Source organism: Gavialis gangeticus, unplaced genomic scaffold (genome assembly GCF_001723915.1).
Source record: "Gavialis gangeticus isolate Ggan-Ray unplaced genomic scaffold, GavGan_comp1, whole genome shotgun sequence".
In the NCBI taxonomy this organism is placed as follows: Eukaryota; Metazoa; Chordata; order Crocodylia; family Gavialidae; genus Gavialis; species Gavialis gangeticus.
The window spans coordinates 49,747,593-49,770,689 of NW_017729032.1; the positions used below are offsets into that span (position 1 = coordinate 49,747,593).

The 23,097-nt window shown below is 41.0% G+C and overlaps 1 protein-coding gene across 1 annotated transcript in view; it reads left to right on the plus strand.

The window, feature by feature from the left end:
• Positions 1 to 23,097, plus strand: part of B3GLCT (beta 3-glucosyltransferase) — a 222,974-nt gene that overhangs the window by 197,362 nt on the left and 2,515 nt on the right. The window contains 7 exon segments of the mRNA XM_019524937.1: positions 3,102 to 3,215; positions 6,866 to 6,965; positions 10,048 to 10,167; positions 10,407 to 10,523; positions 13,364 to 13,508; positions 15,505 to 15,550; positions 15,553 to 15,587. Of these exon segments, the coding sequence (XP_019380482.1) occupies positions 3,102 to 3,215; positions 6,866 to 6,965; positions 10,048 to 10,167; positions 10,407 to 10,523; positions 13,364 to 13,508; positions 15,505 to 15,550; positions 15,553 to 15,587 (677 nt within the window).

A 23,097-nucleotide genomic window follows, 5' to 3' on the forward strand; every position in this document is an offset into this window, starting at 1 on the left:
CCCCTCCCCTGACTCCTTGCCAATGGACGAGGATGTGTATTCCTCCTTAATATAGAGTGCCACACCCCCACCTCTCTTTCCTATCCTGTCCCTCCTGTACAGCCTATAGCCCGTGACATTCACCACCCAATCATGTGATGAGTCCCACCACGTTTCCGTAATCCCCACTATGTCCGGGCTAGTGTCAGCCAGCCAGGAGGGTGAGTTCCTCCTGCTTGTAATTCAGCCTAGGATAGAATGAAACATCTTTGAGTATATGAATTTTATGTTTCCAGTTGGAAAATTTTATGAGAAGTAACAATTTGACAAAGTTGTTTCAAGGAAAAAAAGTATTAAGCAGTACTCCCTCTGATTCAGCTTAAATCTTAGGTGTATAAAGTTGTTTATATTACAGATGTTCCCTTTCATAAATAGCTGTGCAAGGTGTTGGGGGAATGTTGTTCTTGTCCAGTAAAAATGTGAGAGGCAAGGATTTCTCTGTGCCCGGGGCATGGGGTCGGACCTGATCATCTGTTTAAGTCCCTTCCGACCCTAAGCACTGTGATACTATGGTACTGTGATTTTTGTGGGTCATAAATTTTATCAGATCAACTGGGTAGTTGGGAAGGATGTAGAGAAGCTTTCAGGTCCCAAGTATCCTTACATGGTCTGTTAATTGCAGCTTACATAGTAACCTGGCCACATGTTCATGGAATTGTCATATTTATTTGAATTCAAGATGAAGTTTTTTCTCCATTACCATGGGTGGGTGCCCTCCCCCTTCCCCTCCCCCCCCATCTTAGATTTGTGTCCTGTTCCGGAGCAGCCAGTGGTGGCTCAGTTTCAGATTAGGCCTCAGGCTTGGAGTCAAAGCTGGAGCTGAGCTGCCACCTGCTTCAGGCTGGGGTAGGTCAGGCAGTGGGAGAGAAGGCTCTTGGCAAGGGAAGTATGGAGGAGACCGCATGGTGGGAGGCCTGTGGGGAAGACTTTTGCCACTACTTTCTCTGCCATAGCTGGTAGGGCATGAACTTAAGATGACCCTCCAATGTGGTCATGCTTGAAGATAGGCTACAGATACAAGTGGACCTAGACAGGCTAGCAAGTTGTCTATTGGAACCTGATGAAGCTCACTGATGAGAAATGTAAATTGCTGCACCTCGGGACGAGCAACCCCCAACACACCTACAGGCTTGGCAGCACCAAACTGACTAGCACCACGAATGAAAGGGACCTAGGGATGATACTAGACCACAGTATGAGAATGAGCTGGCAGGGCAATGCTGTATTCAGTAGGGCAAATAATGCTCTGGCGTGCATCAATCAATCCATCTCCAGCAAAACCAAGGAAGGGATTCTTCCACTCTGGTCAGCACTGGTGAGACTGCAGCTGGAGTACTGTGTCCAGTTCTGGGCACCACACTTTAACAAGGATGTCGACAAGCTTGAGAGAGCCCAAAGAAGAGCCACCCATATGATCAGAGTCTTAAAAGGCAAGCCATACAAGAAAAGGCTGAGGGATCTGGGACTCTTCAGCCTGAGGAAAAGAAGGCTGAGAGGGGACCTGGTAGCAACTTACCACTACGTTACGGGAGTACATCAAGGGCTCGGTGAGCAACTGTTCACCAGGGCACCTGAGGGGAAAACCAGGAGTAATGGCCACAAACTCCTGGAAGATCAATTCAGGCTCAACATTAGGAAAACCTTCCCATTCAGGGTGTCCAGACTGTGGAATAAGCTCCCCCCAGAGGGGGTGCAATCACCTACCCTAGAAATCTGCAAGAGGAGTCTAAACCATCACCTTGCTGGGGTCATCGGTAGCTTCCACTGCCTGACAATTAGCTGATTGTCAGCTGGCTCCAGGACTGTACTGGGGCTTGAACTGGTCCCAGTGCAGTCTCTGGAGTTGGCTAATGATCAGTAGACTGTCAGATGGTGCCAGATTGAGCCCGGGTGCAGATTATCAGCTGACCATCTCCTGGCTCAAGGCATTGTACCAAGATCAGTTTGAGCCCTGATGCGGTCCCAATCCAGCAAATGATCAAGCGATCACCAGTTGGCTCTGGGGGCAATCCAAGAGCCAGCTGACAATCAGCTAGATGATTGTCAGGCACCCAGCTTTCAACTTGCCTCTGAAGGGGGAGCCCAAGATCATGATCCCTGGCTTCCCTTGCACTGGCAAGTAGGGAATGATTGGGATCTGATTCCCAATCCCAAAATTGTGCATGTTGCTGTGTACATGTGGCCTGGCTGGAGACAGAGTTGTTGGGACCAGGGATCAATTCTCATTATGCCTTTAAATGAACATCTGTTAGTGGCCTGAGGGGAAAAAAAGTAGGCACAGCTTGAGCTAAACAACAGGTAGAACCAAATGCCTGTACAAAACTTTGTATGCACTACAGAGTATGACCATGAGGCCAGACACCACATGGAGTTTTGCAGAGGCCTTTGTTCTACCTGCTGTTTAGCTCAAGCTGCATCTGAGTTTTTTCTGAGAGACGTGAAGAAGGGTACTTGGTACCTGATAGCTTGTCTGTATCCCTCCTAACTATACAGTTGGTTCAATAAAAGATACCACCCGCAAACGTCCTTGTTCAAAGATAAGCACTTTAGAATATTAAAAAGAAGATGCTTTAAAATACTATGAGACACTGAAGGTACAGTCTTTAAAGAGGTGCATTTAATGTAATTTCTGAAGTCAAAACAGTATATATTGCTTAACTCTACTCTTTTCAGTCTGCTACAACTTCAGAATGGAACTGCCATTTCATCTATATAGTAACAAGTCCCTCATTGTAAGTGTAAATGTAATACATTCCTCATCCTGTTCAGCATTTATTTAAGCATTTTACACAAAAGTTTTGAACTGAATCTTTTATGCAGCATGAAAGAAAATACATCAATATTTTGTCAGAAATATTTTATTGCTGTGTTAAACTGTTCTAGTTCCCCTTAGCTTGCTTTTCACGGACATGTAAAGGTTGTTTGTAAATAAAATCATGTTGAAAAGAAAAGAATGAGTGTTGAGAAGAAGCAGCATTTTACCATGTTGATGAACATAGAAGTTACCAGGGATCCAACTATTTAAATCTGCTTACGCTTCAATTATGCTAATTATTTTGCAGTACCTATTGTAAAGCAGACCTGGGAAAATGAGGCTACCCTTATTGAATACTATAGTGATTATGCAGAAACCTCCATTCCTACGGTAGATTTAGGAGTACCAAATACCGATAGAGGTGAGTTCTGACTAATTACCTACTTTGTACAGAGTATCATTATGCAAATATAGTAAGCTTTCAGATGAAATGTCTATGGCATGTATACTAAATTAAGTTGAAACACTGTCCTTTTTAGGACTCACCTTTTCAGTCAAAAACAAAAAAAATATTCCTACTAATAATCTAGAACAAACTATGAGTGGAGTTTACAGTTCTTTTAACAGAATTAATAATTTTTATTGGTTTCAAATCTATGTACTCTGGGCATGGACATGGTAGAAATGCCAGGATGGACCGAGTTTTCTGCCTACTGAAATGTATCCCTTTGCTATCCCTATTCTAACAAGTTTGTGCTGAACAAGGATGTTACCAATAGTAATGAGGAAGTCTTAGGTCTGAAGCAGAAGACTTCAGGTAATGCAAGCTGGTTGCTGGAGCATAAAATACTTTGCTATCTGAATTCACAGAAATGTGTTCTGACTTCTAACATGAATGTGTTTAGACTATGTGACAAAATTGTAAAGTACTTTCTTTGAGCACATAACACATAGTATGTTCAAAGTCATACTTTACACAAAAAGCTCTTGACAATATGGCTACAGAAATTTCATTCGCTTCCATATTCTTACCTTCTTGCATATACTTCATAAGGTATTTCTGTTTTGCTCATTGTCACAGGCTATTATTCACTTTCCAAACTGAACAGACTATATTTTAATTTCAATTTTCTTTGCATTTTTTCGTTTTGAAAACTTACTGTTTCATATCTGAATTGCCCTTGTTATATTTTAACAAAAGAGTATAAAATGGAAATATTTGTTTTAAATTCTGCTATAAGCTCAGCAAATCAAAACATAGGCAGCAAAAATGATAGGGGTTTCCAAAGTCAGGAAAAATATTTACAAAGCTTTAAAACAAAACAAAGCAGACTTTTTGTCAGAAGACGTTTTGGGAAAAATCTCAACTGTAATGGTTTGCCTTTGTTTAGTTTTCTTATTGCCATATGCATTAGTAGTGCTTAATTGCTTTTGAAATGCTTCTAAAATCTCTGTCTTGAAGACAGGCTGTGTTCATGATTTATAATTTGATTTTTCTGAGGAAAGTTTTGGGAAAATTTTTAGCTCTGATTAAACATAAATAAGACTTCTTTATTCTCCCTTTATACTCATTCTAATCAAGCATAGCACACATTTCAGTCATAAAATACTATGTTGCATCTTTAAGCTGCGGCTTAGGGAAAGCTATCGACAGAGCTCAAGTTAGTGTTAATCATAGACTAGTAGGACCGGAAAGGATCTGTTAGATCATCAAGTTCAGTCCCCTGCCACGGGCAGGAGGTAATTGGACTCAAGCTTAACGAGGTGCTTGTCCAGCTTCCTCTTGAACACCTCCAGGGATGGCGACTACACCACCTCTACTGGGAGTGTGTTCCAGATTCTAGATGCGTTTATGGAAAAGAAGTTTTTCCTTATGTCCAGCCTAAATTTTTCCTCAATTAGCTTGCACCCATTGGACCTTGTCCTCCCAAGGGGTGTCTTTCTGAAGAGTTGCTCCCCTAGATCTTGGTGTTTGCCCTTGACATACTTGTAGGTGGCTATCAAGTCACCTCTTAGTTTTCTCTTACTCAGACTGAACAAACCCAGTTCCTGGAGTCTCTCCTCGTAGGGCCTGTTCTCTAGGCCCTGATCATACGGGTGACCCCTGATCATACAGTTTGTGCTTCTCTGTACCCGTTCAAGCTTATCCACATCCTTCTTGAAGTGTGGTGCCCAGAAATGGACACATTACTCCAGCTGTGACCTCACCAATGCCGAATAGAGGGTGGGGAGCACCTCTCTGGATCTACTGGCAATGCATTGGCTGATGCATGCCAGAGTTGTTTGCCCTGCTGGTGACTTCATCACACTGATGGCTCAGAGTCATCCTCTAGTGGATTGTCAGCCCCAGGTCCCTTTCAGATTCAGTGTTAGCCAGTGGACTGCCACTCATCATATAGTTATGATGAAGGTTCTTCCTACTTCCAGTTCTTTCAGGACTCTCGGATGCAGGTCGTCTGGCCCAGCAGACTTGAAAATGTCCAAATGTTCTAAGAGTACTTTCACCTGTTTGAGACTGATTTTTTTGTGGACTGCTGTCTTCCCTGTATTCTCTAGGCCTCTGGACAGTTGATGAGTTTCCACCCGATTTAAAATATACTGATGTGAAGTAAGTATTTAGGAGCTGTGCCTTTTTGCAAGGATCAACTGTGGGCTGCCCCTCCATATTCAGTAGGGGTCTGACAGTGGAGCTTTTTTTTTTCTTCCTCCCTGTGTACCTATAGAAGGACTTTTTGTTGTCTTTTAATTTGGTTGCCAGCTTGATCTTCACGCATGCTTTGGCCTTTCTTGTCTCATACCTGCGGACTCTGGCCATGTGAGTGTACTCCTCTCTGGATGCTGAATTGTTTTTTCATTGCACACTTCCTTTGCACACTTTTTCCTATTGTATACTTCTTCTTACATTTTGAGAAGTTCCCTGATGCCCCTGTTGAGCCAAGGGAGTCTCTTGGCCCCTTTCCCTCTTTTTGACTGCATGGGGATGGCCTCTTTTTGAGCAGTGAGAATTGCCTCCTTAAGGAAGCACCACCGTTCCTGAACTCCCAAATCATCTGGTCTCTGGTTGCAAAGGGCCTTTCTAACTAGACTCCTGAGTTTTTACCAAAGTCTTTCCTTCTGAAGTCTAGGACTTCTGTTCTGCTGGCAGAATTCCTAGCCTTTCAGTGGATGGTGAATCTGATTGGACCATGATCACTGGTACCCAGAGTACCTACAATCTTCAAGTCACCTACCACGTCTTCCTCTTTGGTCAGCACAAATTCCAGAGTGGATTTACCCCTAGTCTTTCCCGCCTAGCCTGTGTCAAGAACAGGTCATCTATAGCTGCCAAGAAGTTGGTTGATCTGCTGGAGCTGGCTGAATGGTCTTCCCAATAGATGTCAGGGTAGTTGAAGTCACCCATGACTGTCAAGTCTTTAGTGCTCGCTGCCTCGGTTAGTTCTGTGGAGAATGCCTGTTTGCTGTCTTCTTCTTGGTAGAGAGGCCTATAGTAGATTCCCACCATCAGGTCCCTTTGTTGTTATTCATTGTAATGACTGCTGTTACTCATTTGGGTGCTTGTGCCTATTCAGGTTTAATGTTAAATAAATAATCCCCCCCCACCCCCCCGCTTATACGCAGACTTGATGCAGTGTAATGGTAATTAATATTCATGAGTAAAAGAAGTTATAATAGCATGTTTCATCCAGAGAGTTCAAGGAAGTATCTCAGAATTCTCAATTTACAAACAGGAAAACTGAGAGGTGAAGTGGCTTGTCCAAGGTCATCCATCAGGCCGGTGGTAGATCTGAAAGTAAAGTCCATGTCCCTTGAGGTACAGTCTGTTGTCCTACCCAGTGGTCCGCTGCATGATACAGAGCACTATTATGTAGGAAACATCCAATTCCAAGTCACTTAGCACAGTACAAGATAAATTTGGACCTAGATCTTCAACACTCTCGTAGACACATAATTACTGTTGCATTATCCAGTGAAATGTATCACTCAGTTCAGTTTTAGATGGCTATTTATAGTAAATGTTTTTTAAAAAAAAATGTATTTTTCTTTTTTTCATTCCCATCTTTCTTTTTTTAGGTCATTGTGGAAAAACCTTTGCCATTTTGGAAAGATTTTTGAATCCTAGTTCTTCTAAAACACCATGGTTAGTTATAGTGGATGATGACACATTAATGAGGTATGAATTTCAATATTTCAGAAATTACCTTGATGTGTATTAGTATGGGTTTTAGAAACATTTAGTGCTGTTATATGTTAAGACATATAGATATATTATTTATTTGTATGCTCCTTCAAAGAAAAAGGTGCAAGATTCCTTGCTCTAGACATTCTTTGACTGGTATTAAAATGCAGCTTACTCTTCAATAAAGGTGTAGACACGTAATAAGTTAGTAGTCTGTCTGGAATATGTGGTGGTCACATGTTGAGCTCTCTTGATTCAAAAGCATATGAGGTTTCAGATGGTTATACTTAGCCCTAGGCTAAGATGCGTGATGGTACATTTCCAATGTAAATGAGACCTGAGAGGAAAGAGACCTCCATTAACTCAGAATCAGTTCCCAGAGTCATGCAGACCTATATCTAGGCACTTGTCATTGGTAGGAAATGCGCTCAATTTCAAACACAAGCTAATTTTTTCAGTGATGAGAAACCACAGAAATTCTTAATTTCTCTTTTAGAGTAGCTTTAATATATTTTTATCAAAGAGAAAGCAAGTTCAGGATTTGAACAGTACTGTAGAAGTGTCAAAATATCCAAAATAAGGTGATTTTAATTCTGTGGTTCCTTACAGTCAACTCATTTGGAGGAGGAAGTGTTGCAGAACTCATACGCATAATAAAAAGTGATCCTACAGTAATCAGTGAGGTATAAATGCCTAAACAGATGAAGCTGAGCAAGTACATACATTGGGACACTGTTGCTTTTCAAAAAAATTCTAACAAATTAAGAAACTTGACACACAGTTGTTCAGATTAAAATAAAATTAATAATTTACTGTGGTGGAAAATCTGATTAGTTTGGTGTCACGCATTCCAAATCTTTCACCTGTCACTTGCTAAGATAGAAAACTGAAGTTATTGCTTCTGTAAAATGGAAATACCTGATTTCTATGTTTATACTCTTCTGTCAGGATCACATCCTTGTGGGTGTGAGGAGAAATGGCTTAAAATTATAAAAGCATCGTTAAGGTTGAATCAGGTGACAGGGACTTTGCAGAGGGCCAGATGTAGACGATGAGGCACTGCAGACATGAAAAAAACATAAAATAGCACTTTACTGGAAGAGAAAGTGCGCTAGTTTGATCTGGCTTCCCAGGGTTTGTGTAGATGAGGGGCTTCAGTGGGGCTTTTTGGTGCTTTTAGCTAAAGCTGATTCAATCAGCTATTAGATAAAAGTGCTAAAAAGCCGTGCTGAAGCGTGAGATCTATACAGATGTTGGACAAGTTGGGTTAAACTAATGCAATGCCTCTTCTGAGCATGCACTTTGCTTGGTGCAGGGGTACACCAAGTTGAAAGTAAAGCTTTGTTTTTATTTTGTTTTTCACATCTGTAAGCAGCTGTTTAAGAGTTTGAATTTGCAAGAGTTATTGTACAAGGAAAATTATGACTTTTTTATAGTCCTGATGGAGAGAGAGAAACATGCAGATTATATATAATAATGAGATTGTTGGTGGTGAAAATTGAAATTCAGGAAAAAAAATTGTCATAGTCCAGGTAAGGAAAAATAGTGTTAGGAATCAGTTTCCTTTTTGGTGTCCCACTAACCTGAAGATGAGATTTAGAAATGAATTTATCATTCCCAAGCTTTTGTAGGATTTTCAGTGTGTAGTAGCACTGACTTCATGTAATTTTCCAGATTGTACAACAAGAATCAGTTTAGTCCATTTACATTGCAAGGAGCTAGTTTTATTGGACCTTAACATTGAATTGCATTTAGCATAATATTACATATTTTTCCATACTGTATCACCAAAATTGATTCACATTACTTTGAAGAGTAATACAAAAATGTTCAAGTCCCCGTTCTTTTTGGTTAAACATGTATTTATTTTATTTAAGGAAGAGTTTCAAAGGTTGAAGAGACAAATTACTTGTAGATAATTGGTAATTAATGACATTTTAATGGTAATTAGTATGATTACATAATGATCAATACTGATTTAAGTCAAAAAACAAAATTAATTTCCTGAAGGTATTATTTGTGTAGTGGCTGACAGACTAAAATAGGTTTTGCAGCCAGATCCAAATCACCTCTGTTTGGAAAGTGCAGCACCTAAAGTTTAGGTGCCTTGTCCTGCTTAGGGTAATCAGCATAATCAGTTAGGCATCTGTGCTTCCTGTTGAGTGACCCAAGTTACTTGTTTCAGGGGTATAGGCTGTAGCTATGTTGGTCAAAGGACATACACAGACAAGGTTCTTTGGGTAAATCTGATATCTTTTATTAGACCAACTCAAATAGGTGGAAAAATTCTTTGCAAGCCTTTGGGTACAAATACCCTTCATCAGGCCAAGGATGTATGTCTGTGCTGTTCCTGGATGGCATGAATACATCTTTACTGACTGGCTTTCTTGCATGCATACTAGCCTCTGGCGGCTTTACTATTCATTCTATCCAGGAAGAGCACAGAAGAGTATATGTACCCAAAAGGTTGCAAAGAAGCATTTTTCCAACTGTTTGAGATGGTCTAAAAGATATCAGATTTATCCAAAGAACCTAAATGCCTAAATGACTTGGGTACTCAGTGTGGAAATGCCTACTATTAGGCAAGTACTGCCTCTGGAACTCTGTTTCTACTTGGGCCTCTTGAAACCACTGTCATAATAGTAATATTTGTTATAGATGGCTAGTCTTGATTCAGATCACTTAACACTCTTAATTCTTTCACTATTAGAATTTTTTCCTGTCTACCATTCTTGCAGCCAGGAAAAATTTCAATGTGTTTACTTCGCAATTAGACTCAACTTTGCAGGAGCAACATGTTCCTTTTATGAAATATTTCCTAAATGATTAACTTAATAATTTGAAGCTAATCCCCAAGAACTGTATCTGAAATCTCTTTCTAATCTTCCATCAAAAGGCTCTGATCTGATTTCTTCTTCAAATCTGCAATTTACATATATTTTATGTACTGTATTCCAAAACGCCTTTTAGACCTGCTAACTTAAGGGATTTTGAAATTTGTTTTAAAAGAAATAAATAAAGAATGTCTTTATCAGATTTGGAACAATTTTTAATATAACAGACTTTCATATTTTAGCATCTCTAGGCTTCGGAAACTGCTCAGCTGCTATGACCCAAGTGAACCGGTTTTTCTTGGAGAACGTTATGGCTATGGATTGGGAACAGGAGGGTATAGTTATATCACTGGTGGAGGAGGGTAACTTATTTTACTTGTACTTTTATTGGTATCTAAAGCAATCATTATTTTAATGCAAATGTTTGGCAGTCAATACTGTAAATCACAAGTAATTGACTGACATAATAGGAAGTAGTGACAATCAAAGGAAGAGATCTGTATGACTGTTTGCTTGGTTTGTCCCAGGTTGTAAATCAAATTATGCTCTTTTTATCTTGTTTGGTTTTGTTCTTCTAATGTAAGCTCTTTTTGACATGCAGATTGTTATGTAAGGGATTAAGTGTTGGTCTGGATGGAAGATGGTTTCTTATTCAGATAGATCACTGTAGGCAGATTTTTCCAGTCATTATGTTTGAAACACATGAATTTTCAATGGGGTTTGTTTGTAGAGTGATTTATAGGAAGTATATGCATGGTTATTTATTTGTTAGATCTCTGTGCTTCCTTTCCCAAAAAAAGGGACGGGTGGCTAACAATAAAAGAAGGAATAATTCATAAATTCAGAATAAATATTAAGTAAGATATATAATCTATATAGTATGAACTTCCAGTTTAACCTTGCTGATTAAAGGTCTGCCCAAATAAAGAAAAGTCTTATGGCACTTCCAGAAGATGTCCAGGTTTGGGCTCTGTAGACTACAAAGAAAAGGGAGTTCCATAGCAAATAAGCTAGGGCTGTGCAAAGCTTCGGGTGCTGATTCAATTCGGAGGAGATTTGGCCCAATTCGGTGGCTGAATCTCTGAATCTGAATTGAATCAGGAAACCAATAAAAAGGTCTAAATTGATTTGAAACTCTCTGAATCGATTTGGAAAAATTTCAGAGAGCTTTGGAGATTGGGGCAGTCCCCACTCACTGCTGCAGGGAACTGCACCATATGCCATGCTGGTAAGTAGGGGGTGGGGGGCTGGAGGAGCAGGGAGAGGATCATGGGGGGACCCCTGCTAGGCCCCATCCCCTGACCCCTGCCTGCTGTCGCAGCCCCATCAATGGCTGCCCCAGAGTCCTGGCACTTAAAAAAAAAAAAAAAGCTCCGCACTTACCTGCTGCTGCTAGGTGGGGGGGCTGATCCCCACTGCCCCACGCTGTGAGGGGGCTCTGCCATAAGTCCCTATCCTTCCCCACCCGCTCTCCCAGCCCTGTGAATGACTGCCTCACCTGGCCCCAGCTCCCAGTTCTTTTAAAAACAAACAAACAAAAAAAGCCCGGTACTCACTGGCTGCTGCAGCAGCTGTCAGGGCTCCTGGGGGCTCATGGCAGAGCTCCCCATGCAGCACAGGGCAGTGGGGGGCAGCAGGGATCGCTCCCCCACCTGGCAGCAGCCAGTGAGCGTGGGGCTTTTTCTTTTTCTTTATTTTTAAGAGCTGGGATGCTGGGGCTGGGCTGGGTAGCTGTTGACAGGCCTGGGAGAGCAGGCAGGGGATGGGGCCTGTTTGATTCAGGGATTCAGCCGATTCGGCGGTGGCTGGATCTCCGAATCAGATTTGGCCGAATTGATTCAGGACAGTGATCTGAATCACTGAATTGAATCACTGTCCCCCGAATTGGCAGAACCCGAATCTGAGGTGAATACTAGCTGCTTCACACAGGCCTAAAACGAGCTACTACTGAGAATGCCCTCTTTTTTCCAAGAGAGCTTGGTACACAGATGGTACTTTAGGTGGTTGCTCTCAATGGACTTTAGGGGTCAAGGGAAGATACGGAAGAAAGTGGTCCCTTAGTTACATAGGGCCCAATCAATTTAGCTTCATCCAAATAATATTGATAGGCCCTATTACTTGTGGTTCTATTCTCTGTCCATCTTGCTGCTTTAAGGCAAATTGCAAGGGCTGTGAATTTATTGATCTCAACAAGTTAAGGTATAAATAATTATTTTTCTTGTTCTGAGTATACTTACACTATTTAGCATTCCTGTTCTCCATGAAGAAAATAATGTATTAACTCATTAAACTGGTCCTTTCTCCATGAAGAGCTTACTTGCATTTTTATTGGTTCCTGTAGCATGAGAATGTATTCATCATTCTTAATTAGACAGTTTACCCCTTCCATTAAAAACATCTTTTGATGCTGGAGTACTTGCTTCAATTTTTAAAATATTTTTATTATTTACTTGGATTTTTTAAATTTTACCATCTCTATCCATCAGAGCTCTTTCATATTCAGTTCCAGACAAAAAAAATATATAGCATAAGCTTACCTTTCCTTCGTATCCCTGTTTTTGAGGGTATTCGTTGGAAGGCAGTAACTCAAATTAAGATCCGCATGATAAATTTGACTGTGCCCATTCTGCTAGCATCTGTTTGGTACATTTACCAAATTTGTGCAGGTGAGATTCACAGCCACATGCATGGTTCTGATGATAGGAAATGGTCATTGTAAATCAAAGTTCTCAGTAGAGTTACTCTTTTGCTTCCAGTAATATTATTTGTTGTGGTATTTTTGCCCTGTGTTCATTTTACTCTTTGTATGACAGATTTGCCTTAAATGTGCACTGCTAACTCAAAGCCTTCCACAGTATTAATCTTAACAATTCAAAGACTTTTCTTTGACTTTTGTGTTGATGTCAGTGTTAGCATGCTGGGTTCCATTTAAGGATCCTGCTAAAGTAATGAGTTCTTGTGGAGGGTTGGGGTAGCTATCTCACAGTCTGATAAATCTCCTTGATGTTGTTTGTAGCAACTAGATTGTCAGATATGTTGATAGGGTTAGGTGGAATTACAGGTTTTGCCTGAAAAAGAACAGCTGTGGAATGTTAAGCAGGAAAGTTTATCCTCAGTTATAGAGCTCACAAATGCCATGAGACTTTTGTGCACCAGCTGCTATCAGAGCCTTGTTCTTTGATGGTATCCATGCCTTGAATCAGGTTGCCAATGTTTCAGGAGTGGCAGGCCAAAATAATGCAGCTTAGTCAATGGTGGGGCTGCTGCCACCACTTTTCTCCCAGCAGAATAAGATGTTGACCCATTAAGATTTTCCATAACTAAGTGAATTGAAAAAAAGAGCTCTCTAACTAAAATAATTATTTTTCAGAAAAAGTCATATCACGAATCCAAGACTGAATGCTCTCTTTTCAAATTGTGTAGTTTCCAAATAGTTTGTGCCAGTGTATGACGCTTCTGTTTATAATTTTATTGCATCAAGCACTATTTAATCCATAAACATTATTTATAATTTAGTAATTGTATTTTTATAAGTTTTCATTTGTTTATGTTATTTAGGATGGTTTTCAGCAGAACAGCAGTCCAGAAACTACTTGCTAGTAAATGCCGATGCTACAGCACTGATGCTCCTGATGATATGGTCCTTGGAATGTGTTTCACTGGTTTAGGAATCCCCATAACACACAGTCCACTCTTTCATCAGGTGAGAGAGCCTTTTTTGCAAGTATTTGAAAACTGACATGTATTTAATTGATTTGCCTATTTAAAGTGCATTCCAGTTCTTTAAAAAAGAACTTACAAATTGGACCAACGTCCAATAATTATAAGCTTTCTCAAATATAAACGTTCCCACTACAGTATCCTGTCTACTCAGCTCTATCACCCAAGGAAAGCTAGATAAAAGAACTTCTCCAGCAATAGGGAAGCTGGCCACAGCAAAAGGTCATAACGTTTGAAGTGGTGGAGGAGCACAATTTATTTTTGCTATCAGAAATTAAAACCTTTCATCCACTGGAACTGAAGGAAAAAGGAGAATGCTGTTTAAACATTTCCAAACTGTTCATATTTTGGAAAGTTGAAAATGGTATATAGAAGAGAATTCTTGACTCTCATCTGCTTTATAAATTTAGCTCATAGGCATGCTATCAGTGTACTCAAATATTTTTATGGTTTAGTTAATCTATAAGTAAAACTGTTCACACAGATGTTATTTTGGCCTCCAGAATGCTAATATTAAAACATTGCAAAGTTCCCATTACTTCTAGAGCAAAGGTTTGTCTTCTGAATATTTTTGCAACTTTTATAAGAATAGATCAGTTGATATTTTAGATTTCTTTTAGATCACTGGTAAGTGACTTTTTGATTTGTCCAGTTTTTATATTGATTCAACTTTTTCCTTCCTCAGTCAGTTGCCCTCCTAATCTTATGTAAATCAAAATATCAGTTGGCATTTATGCCAGAATTTTTTTCCCTAAAATTAATTGCAGCTTGCAGTAGATTTCTAAGGTGTAAATATCTCAGTTATAAAGGGCCAGACTGCAACCCATTCCATATAATGACACTAAGCAGCAAGGAGACTAGGAGCGTACCTTCTTCTTTAGCTATACTGCATTGTACAGTTAAATCCACAGATGTGAATTAAGGGGGGAATGAGTCTGGTCCTCCTTACCCATTTATGTTGTTTAAACAAGCACATTAGAAACACACATTATAGTTAGACCCAGGAGCAGCAAGGAGTTTAAGTAGAAATGTTACTCCATCACATTTTTCTCACGTTTCTCTAGGGCATCACGACAACTCTGCTTTTAATTTGGGCTAGATTGCAGATTGATAGTCTTGAGTAACAGCCAGCCAACACAAATTATTTTTATTCCCTTCCATTCATATTGTTTTTATATATGCATATTAAACTAACCTACCATACACTAAAAACAATAAAAACACACATTTTAAACCCATATTTGTGAGGTGCACCTTCATACATTTATTTAGCAGCTTCTAGCAAAGATAATATGGAGGCAAGAGGAAGTGGTGCAAAAAGAATTACCCACTAAGGAAAATGTGGCTGCTAATGGACTGTGTCAGGGCTGTAATGAAGCATGAAGTACAGCTTTTGGCAAGGATTTTAATTACAGTTGTAGAAGTAATGCAACTTTGCATTACAAGAAGAAATTTTGCCAGCACTAAAGTGACATGTTAAGAACATTTCCATTCTGAGTCCACTTTTGACATCTCCCATTGAGCTGTTGCCAAAAGCTCCTTTTAGCTCAACATTTCCCATACTTAGACTTTGGTCACTGGCAATGTTTTGGGGCTTTTTTAGTGAGAAATTTTAGGTGAGTTGTACACCCTTCCTTTCTTCCCCAAGTATTATGACTTTCAGCAGGTTTCCTGATGGTTTGTGCTTAGTATTGTAGATTTTCTCAACTCTGTATTTACTGGTATAGAACCTGGTCTCAAAAAAGGCAGTACTTTTTCTGAGACTCTTCATTGACCGAACTAGTCATTATTTAAAGAAACGATGATGACATCCCTTCCCCCCCCGGATTGGTATAAAGTTTCTCAAGCTTAGATCTAAGGGAATTTTAATAGAACAGCTAGAAATTAAGGGCACAAGTATTTCTTAAATTCTGCGCCACAAAATGTGTAAGATTTGAAGTTGCTTTTTGACTTAACCTTCATTTTCTATCTGAAAGTAGGTTTCTGCACAGTACACCAAGAGCATTTGGCAGTTCTTTACTTCACCATTTTCCATATTATAGATGAACTACATTTATTAAATGTAGGTACATCCTCATTGATTGAAAGAAAACCAAGACATTCACAAATTTTATATCTTCATATTTGTTATTAAACAATGATATTAGAAAACTGACTGGTTGGACATTTGCTAAAATTAAGGAAAAAATTTGTATTTGAAAAATTGTATGTCACCACAAAGTTTGTGACACTGTTATTAATATGCACAGAGTTACAGTTAAGATTGCATGGGCTTTTCTTTGCCTTTTATTCACTGTTGAGGGAAGAAAGCAGTAATAACGCTCTGTGACAGTTCTCATGTGTCACAAACTGCATTGTCCAGAAACAAAATAGAAATCTGTAACTAATGGCCTCTACACAGTTTTACCACATACTCACAGAAATCCATTTATAAATATTAATTGCACTTTAATTTTTCACAAAAGTAGGAAAAATGAGAATTTGTTTCAAAACGTTCAGTCATTCTAATGTTATAAAAGCCTAAGTCTGTCTGTCTGTAATGCTTTATTTGCACTCTGGTTGGTTGTCTGAAAGCAGAGCTGGCCTTGCCCCCCGCGACTAACTAAAGTTAGTCCCATGTCAGTCCATACACAGCTTTAATGCACCTTAATGTGTCTACACATGTGTTAATGTGTAATTCATGCCTGATTTGATACCTACTTTTGCAGGTATCAAACTGAGGTATGCATAGCCTAAAATTGTCATTTTTAAGGCACATTAAGGGCATGTATGTGTAGACGCATGCCCTTAATGTGCTTTACATAGGATTAAAGTGCCTTAAATCGGCATGCGTAAACGCACCCATGCAGTCAGAAAATAACTGTGGAAAAATGCGCTTTCTGGTTTGACATTTGACATTTCAGATGGTATCTGGAAAAATATCTGAGATAATGCTTAAAAGGTGCAAGTAAGAAGGAACTGAACTCAACCTTCAGATTTATAGTGAGGGGTACTTAAATCATTTTTTTTTACTCAGAAATGGAGTAAATTTAATTGTAAGGGTTTGGTGTGTTAAGGGTAACTGCCACTACAGCTGTGGCTGCAAAGGCTCTTGGTGGAGATGCAACATATGGTGACAGAAGAGGTGTTGCTGCCAGCTTTACTACTACTTCCTGAGGACCAGAAGTTCTACTACCAGATACCTCTTCAATTAGCACACCTGTCTCCAGAGCGTGGGTTTTGCTGCCTCAGCTAAGGGGCATACTGTTTCAATCTCTGAGCTGACATAGCTGTTATGGTAAAACTTGGGTGTTAGGCATGGCCTAAATCACATTGAACAAGAAACCCAATACAGTCCATTTGCAGAATGTAACTACAGTTTTATATAGTTATTGGTAACAACTTAAAAGTTGTTGACCAGAAATAGCTAAGAGAGGAAATAGAACAATCATTGAATATAAATTAAAGTGTATATACTCTGCAAAAAAAAGGAGGAAAAACAGTGATCAAGTCATTATATCCTGAGACCTACATGAAAAAAAAACTCTGTCTCTTTTGTGGTCTTGCTGCCACCTCTATTTTTTCTGAAGTTTCAGTTGTTTGACTTCCCCAACAGCTTCATGCATTTTACCACACAGCCCTTTACACTGTGGTGGCTCTCGCAATTGCATTCTTTTAAGTCACTGCTAAACCTCTTGTCATACAAATCCTTCTCCGAGACTCTTCTGTGATGGTTACAGAAATGCTGCAAATCATAATTACTTCACAGAAAACTTGTCTGAGCCATCAAGGTATGCAATGTGCATGAAGTCTGTAAGTTAAATAGATGTTAAAAAAGGCACTTTAAATTCTGTGCGCCACCGTGCCGAGCCCAGTGCATGGCCAGAAGCATCACATTAGTTGGATCCAGCTCGCCCAACATCTGTATAGATCAGGTGCTTCAGTGGGGATTTTTTGGCACTTTTATCTTATAGTAGATTTAATTAAGAAGCCCCACTGAAGTGCCTGATCTATACAGATGCTGTGGAGCTGGGTCCAACTAACATGCTGCCTCTTCCAGTAAAATGTTTTTTTGTTGTTTGTTTGTTTTTTGTTTCCCCATGTCTGTCAGCACCTATAATGTAAAGTGATCATAATAAATATTCCTTCGTGTAATTGTATGTGCACATGCATACTCCTTCACATATTCTTGCATGTGGGTGTAATCAACCCCTTGTGTTTTAGCTCACTGAAGAGTTCCCTGTGAATCCAAGCTGGTCTTCTGCCACACTTGTTGGTTTTGTGGACATCAGGATGGTTTGTTTCTGGGCCTTTAGTAAGGTTTCCTTAAAGTACAACCGGCTGTCCTGGACTCCCTTCCCCCTTTGACTGGCTGCCCAGGGGATCCTGCCCATCAGTTTCCTGAGTGAGTTGAAGTCTGGTTTTCTGAAGTCCAGTGTCTTTACTCTGCTGCTTTCCTTCCTTTCTTTCCTCAGGATCCTATACTCAATCATCTCATGGTTGCTGCTGCCCAAGTTGCCATCCATTTTTACATTCCTCACCAATTTGTCCCTGTTTGTGAGCAGCAGATTGATAGCACGGCCTCTAGTTGGCCTCTCCAACAATTGCACCAGGAAGTTGTCCCCAGCAGTCTCTAAAAACTTGCTGGATTGCCTGTGTATTGCTGTATTGTGCACCAGCAGATGTCAGGGTGATTGAAGTCCCCCATGAGAACAATCATCTTGATCTCCAAAAAAGCCCTTACACTTGGCGTCATAACACTATTACCTACCCAGGACTTCGTTGTACTGACATCTGGGGTCTTACCCTCTTATGCAGCATGGGTCTTCTGACCCTGGGGACTGCAGCCACCATTTGATTACCTTTAGTATTTGGGTCATACAGGATATCCTGCAGTCTCTTTTAAGTTTACCTCTATCAATCTACCCTTAGACTTCAGGACCTCCTGTCTTTTATGGCCAGTCTTTTCAAGAGGAGGCTAGAGAGCTCTCTTCTTCCTGTAGCACTGCTTCTGAACGTGGCCCCTTCACAGGAAGACTTCCAAGACTTGCTAAGGTTTTTGGCCAAAGATAAACACCTTTTTCCCAAACAGCTAGTTGAGACACCAATCCATTTGCTAGTGGATGTTCTGTATCACTGATCTAATGATTCCGGAATGACTTAGCATTCCCTTGTTGTCTGTATCTCTTGTTGAGGCAAAAGTTCCTATTTTGTCACATCCAGCCTTATGGGAGGGCTTCACCAGCTTCTTTTTTCTGTGCTACCACTCCTTCTCATACTCATCTCTTGGCGCCACCAAGAAATAGTCTGAGGTTCCAAAGATCTGCCTTTCACCATGATCCTTCTACAGGACTGGGGCTTTGACAGTATGGTCAGGAGAGAAACACTTGACTTCTAGGACATTTATTTCCATACCACTCTTTAGCTATGTCACAAAAAAAGGCTTATCAGTGGGAAAAACTGTTATCATTCCCATTATCAGGACTTTTCCCAGTATTATGTTCCATTTGACCTCTCTACAGCTATTACTTTAGATTCATGTCCAGCTAGTTGATGAGCACTGCTTTAGAGTCACTGACATAAGAGAAGGTGTTTTACCACTACTAAAAAGAGAATAGAAGTCGCTAATTCTTCCAGATGCCCCATACCATTTGAGGACCACCCTCCTTTCCCTCTTCCTCAGGCTTTCTTGCAACTTACCAGTTGAGGAAACTGAGGAGTGGTGTCTGTGTGCTCCAACCTTTTTTCCCTTGGTGTAAAGGGATGAACTAGGACAGGACTTGGCCACACTCTTCAGGTACTGTCTGACAAGTGCCCAGTCTAAGTCTCAAGGGTGAGCACCTACACATGTAAACGTGTGTAGACAATCCATTTTGAAGAACTATGGTTAGTTGTAAGTAACTTGTATTTTGAAATGAGCATTGCATGGATGTATTGTTGTAACCTTGTTTAGCCTTAGTTCTATTTTCCTTATCATCTTGCTTATTAATTTAGGTCCTGATTCTGTAACCTGTTTCAGAGCTTCTTTGAAGCCATGGGCCTCCATATGAGCATAGGCCCCACACTCGGGTTCTGGGACAAGGACTATGAATTTCTACTTGTTTCTGTAAAATACCCATCACACGTTATAAAAAGTAACTATTCAGGTTAATGTTAATTGTACAGTGTAATTGGATCCCAAAAGACTGGAGAGAAGGGGGAAATGGAAGGTAGTTAGGAGAGGAGTATAGTTTAAAAGGCAGGCAAATATAAAGCCATCTGATCCATGCTGAGTGATGCAATTAAAGCAAATAGCTATTAAAGTGAATTTTACTACTTTAAAATTATCCAGGCAGCAGAAGCTTTACATAAATTTCAAAGTAAACAAACTGTTCTCCCCATTACAGGAAGTTTTTTGTCAGCCTCATGGGACAGTATTTCAATAACTGGCGTTGTGAGGTTCTGTAAGCATTTAAGGTAATAGAAATCAAAGGTGTTCACCAAGATTGGCAGTTTCCAAGAACTTAAAGGACTTAGACTCCTTCATTCTTCAACTGAACTTTTAAAATAAGCATATTTATAGATACAGTATCAAAGGAAATAAATCCCAGGAACAGATTGTTAATGTTAAATTATATTGCCTGGTTTTGTAAATAGAACATACAGGTCACAAAATGAGAAAGCAGTGTATAGAGTTCATTAATTTATTACCACCAGGTGAAGTCTGCAGCATGGTGCAAATCAAGTTTTAATTTGTCAATGGCTTAAATGTGATACAAGAAAATAATGAGCGTATTATGTTACTATAAAAGCAGAGAAAATAGAAATAACTAAGTCTACAAGACACAAAATTTTGAGATCAAATTGTATTTAGAGTATAGGTATGCTTCTTTTGCTAATCTACTTGCACTGGCAACATTTAAATGTTTTTAACAGGAATCTCTGCAAATGCAACTTGTTGTTTTTAACATTAAACTGTCATAGAAAAAATTAATACTCCTGTTGTATTGAGAAGCCAGCCACATAGTGGATGATTTAAATTACATCTCTTTCAGTGCAGTAGATAACTGGTAACAAAATCCAAATATCTGGCACAGGAGTTGCATCTTTTGTCTTCAGTTATCTTGTCACATCACAAGATCTTTATATGTGTTAGCAATTAATCTTTAGGGTGGTAGGGTCTTGGATCATATTAACCAGCCACTACTAATAGTTCTGGCATTCAGTGTCTTCTCTTCATAGAAACCAAACAGCCCAGAAAGGGGCATGGTATAAAATGTTTTAAAGTTGAGGATGAAACAAGTTTCTAGGATTTGACCCAAAATTTCTTATCACATTAATATTTGTGCAAATTGTTCAGTGCAGGCAGCTGCTTCTGTCACATGGGGCTTACTGACCTCAAAAGGTAGACCAAATAGTCCATTTGGAAGTAGATCCTGCAGATTGCTCTAGGTGTAATAACCAAGCAAAGTAAAGTAAAACCACAGCAACCACTGACAATCAGCTGTGTGGCGCAACTTTCAGCCAATGTAATATCATGTGAAGTGGAAGGCTGATTCCTTTAAAATGTATTTTTAATTATATCACATTTACGCAAATCTGTGCCAAAAAGGTACTGAGGTTGCTAAATCAAGTATGCAAGAGTTAGGAAGTTCTAGATTTCTAGTTGCCTGTGTAGCTTTTATTCTGCTGCCATTTATGTCCATCGTAAGTAGTGCATTCTTGATCTTACACTAGAGACATCAGTGGGAAAAGGATTTATTCCACGAATGAGGCTGGAATCCTATGATAAAAATACAGAGATCTAATTGGTAGAGTTTGTGCCCTGGTCCCCTCAGCAGCCTCATACCCCTAGAAGTGGAAGAGGCTGCTGGTTGGGGGAAGGTGTTGGTGCATCCAGAAGCTTTGGGATTAATGTGGCAGCTGGTGCTAATTCCCATCCCAAGGGGCAATTTAAAACCCTGAATTTGGTAAGTGGGTGCAGGGGGCAGGTGAGAGGGTTTAACCCCCTGGGGGTCTCTACTAGGAGTAGATGAACAGTGATGAACAGACTCCTTGCCCCTGCTGTCCCTGCTGCTGCAGCATAGAGACCTGCTGCCTCCCAGAGCATCTACCCTGCTCACCCGTGCTCAGTTATGCTACTGGAACAAAATAGCATGTCAACTTCTAGTTAAATATTGTATCCCATCACATGCAGAAGAGGGAAGGTTTAAGGTTACAGAGGCAACTCTAACTGTCAGAGGCTTGAATGTGCAACTGAAATAACTTCCTTTATTTGTATTATTTTGTACTAGTTATTACGCATTTCCCAAATTTATCTTAAAAAATAAGTTTTAAAAATCCCTCATCCTCTATCAGCATCAGCGGTGTTTTGAAATCTGTACCTCAAGCAGAAGTTTCAGACTTGGACCACTTGAGTTGCAGGTTGACAGACCTCCGGAGTACTCCTATATCGGGGTGGGCAAAATATGGCTTGTGGGCTGAATTCAGCTAGTAGCAAGTGTTTGTCCAGTCCAAGGCAGGTCCCTTAGTCTCCTGGCCCAGGCACAGTTCAGTTGTGGAGCTTCCTGCCACCCCTGGGCACACAGCAGGGTTGGGGTGGCTCTACAGCTGGACTGCCTTTCTAGACAGCCTGGGCGGGGGTGGTTCCTTATGGCTGCTGCCACCAGCGGCCTCAGCCCCACGGTACCTCCAGGGACCTGCACTGCACAGCCCTGACCCCATGCATCCTGTACCTGCTCTGGCCTCACTCACCCAGGCTCAGCAGCGGCAGCATGAGACGAAAGCTGCTGCTCAGCATGGGAGGGAAAGCGGCATCCCACTGCTGGCAGTTTCCTGTTACAACCGCCTGGAGCCCATGCAGGGCTGCCCTGCATCTCCACTGCCAGTGCAGAGTAGATGCAGGGCAGCCCTATGCAAGCTCTGGACAGATGCAGGAGGAAACAGCTGGCAGTGGGAAGGGAAGGGGCTGCTTTCCCCTGTGCTGAGCAGCAGCTTTTTTCCCACGTGGCTGCAGGTGAGCCTGGAGCAGGTGCGGGGCATGTGGGGTCAGGGCTGTGCACCATGGGTCCTTACCGGTACTGCGGGCCTGGAGCCAGAAGGAGCCACCCCTGCCTGGGCTGCCTAGAAAGGTAATCCAGCTGCAGGCCAGCCCCAGCCCCACTGTGTGCCCAGATGGCAGCAGGATGTGCCACAGGTGGGCGGTGCAAAGCAGGCCAGGTCAGGCCTGAGTCTGGGTTCCGGCTGATCCACTCTGGCAGGGGTGAGTCCGAAGTGGGCGCAGGGCACACTAGGGCTGCATAATGCTGGCAGTGAAAGGGGCAGGTGCTGACCAGCTCAGGGGGGGCTCATGGGGAGGGTCCCATGCACAACCCACCATACCCACAAAACCTCACCCTCCCCCACACAATAACACACCCACAAACACTGCACCCACCCACAACTGCCCTCATGCGCACCCTTCCATACACATGTGCACCTCTGTGGGGAACCCTGCTCACTGCTGCGCGCACACACATACACTCACACCTCTACATCCACACCCACCCCTCCCCACTCGCCCCCAGCCACCCTCCCCTCCACACATCCCCAAATACCACACACACACACACACA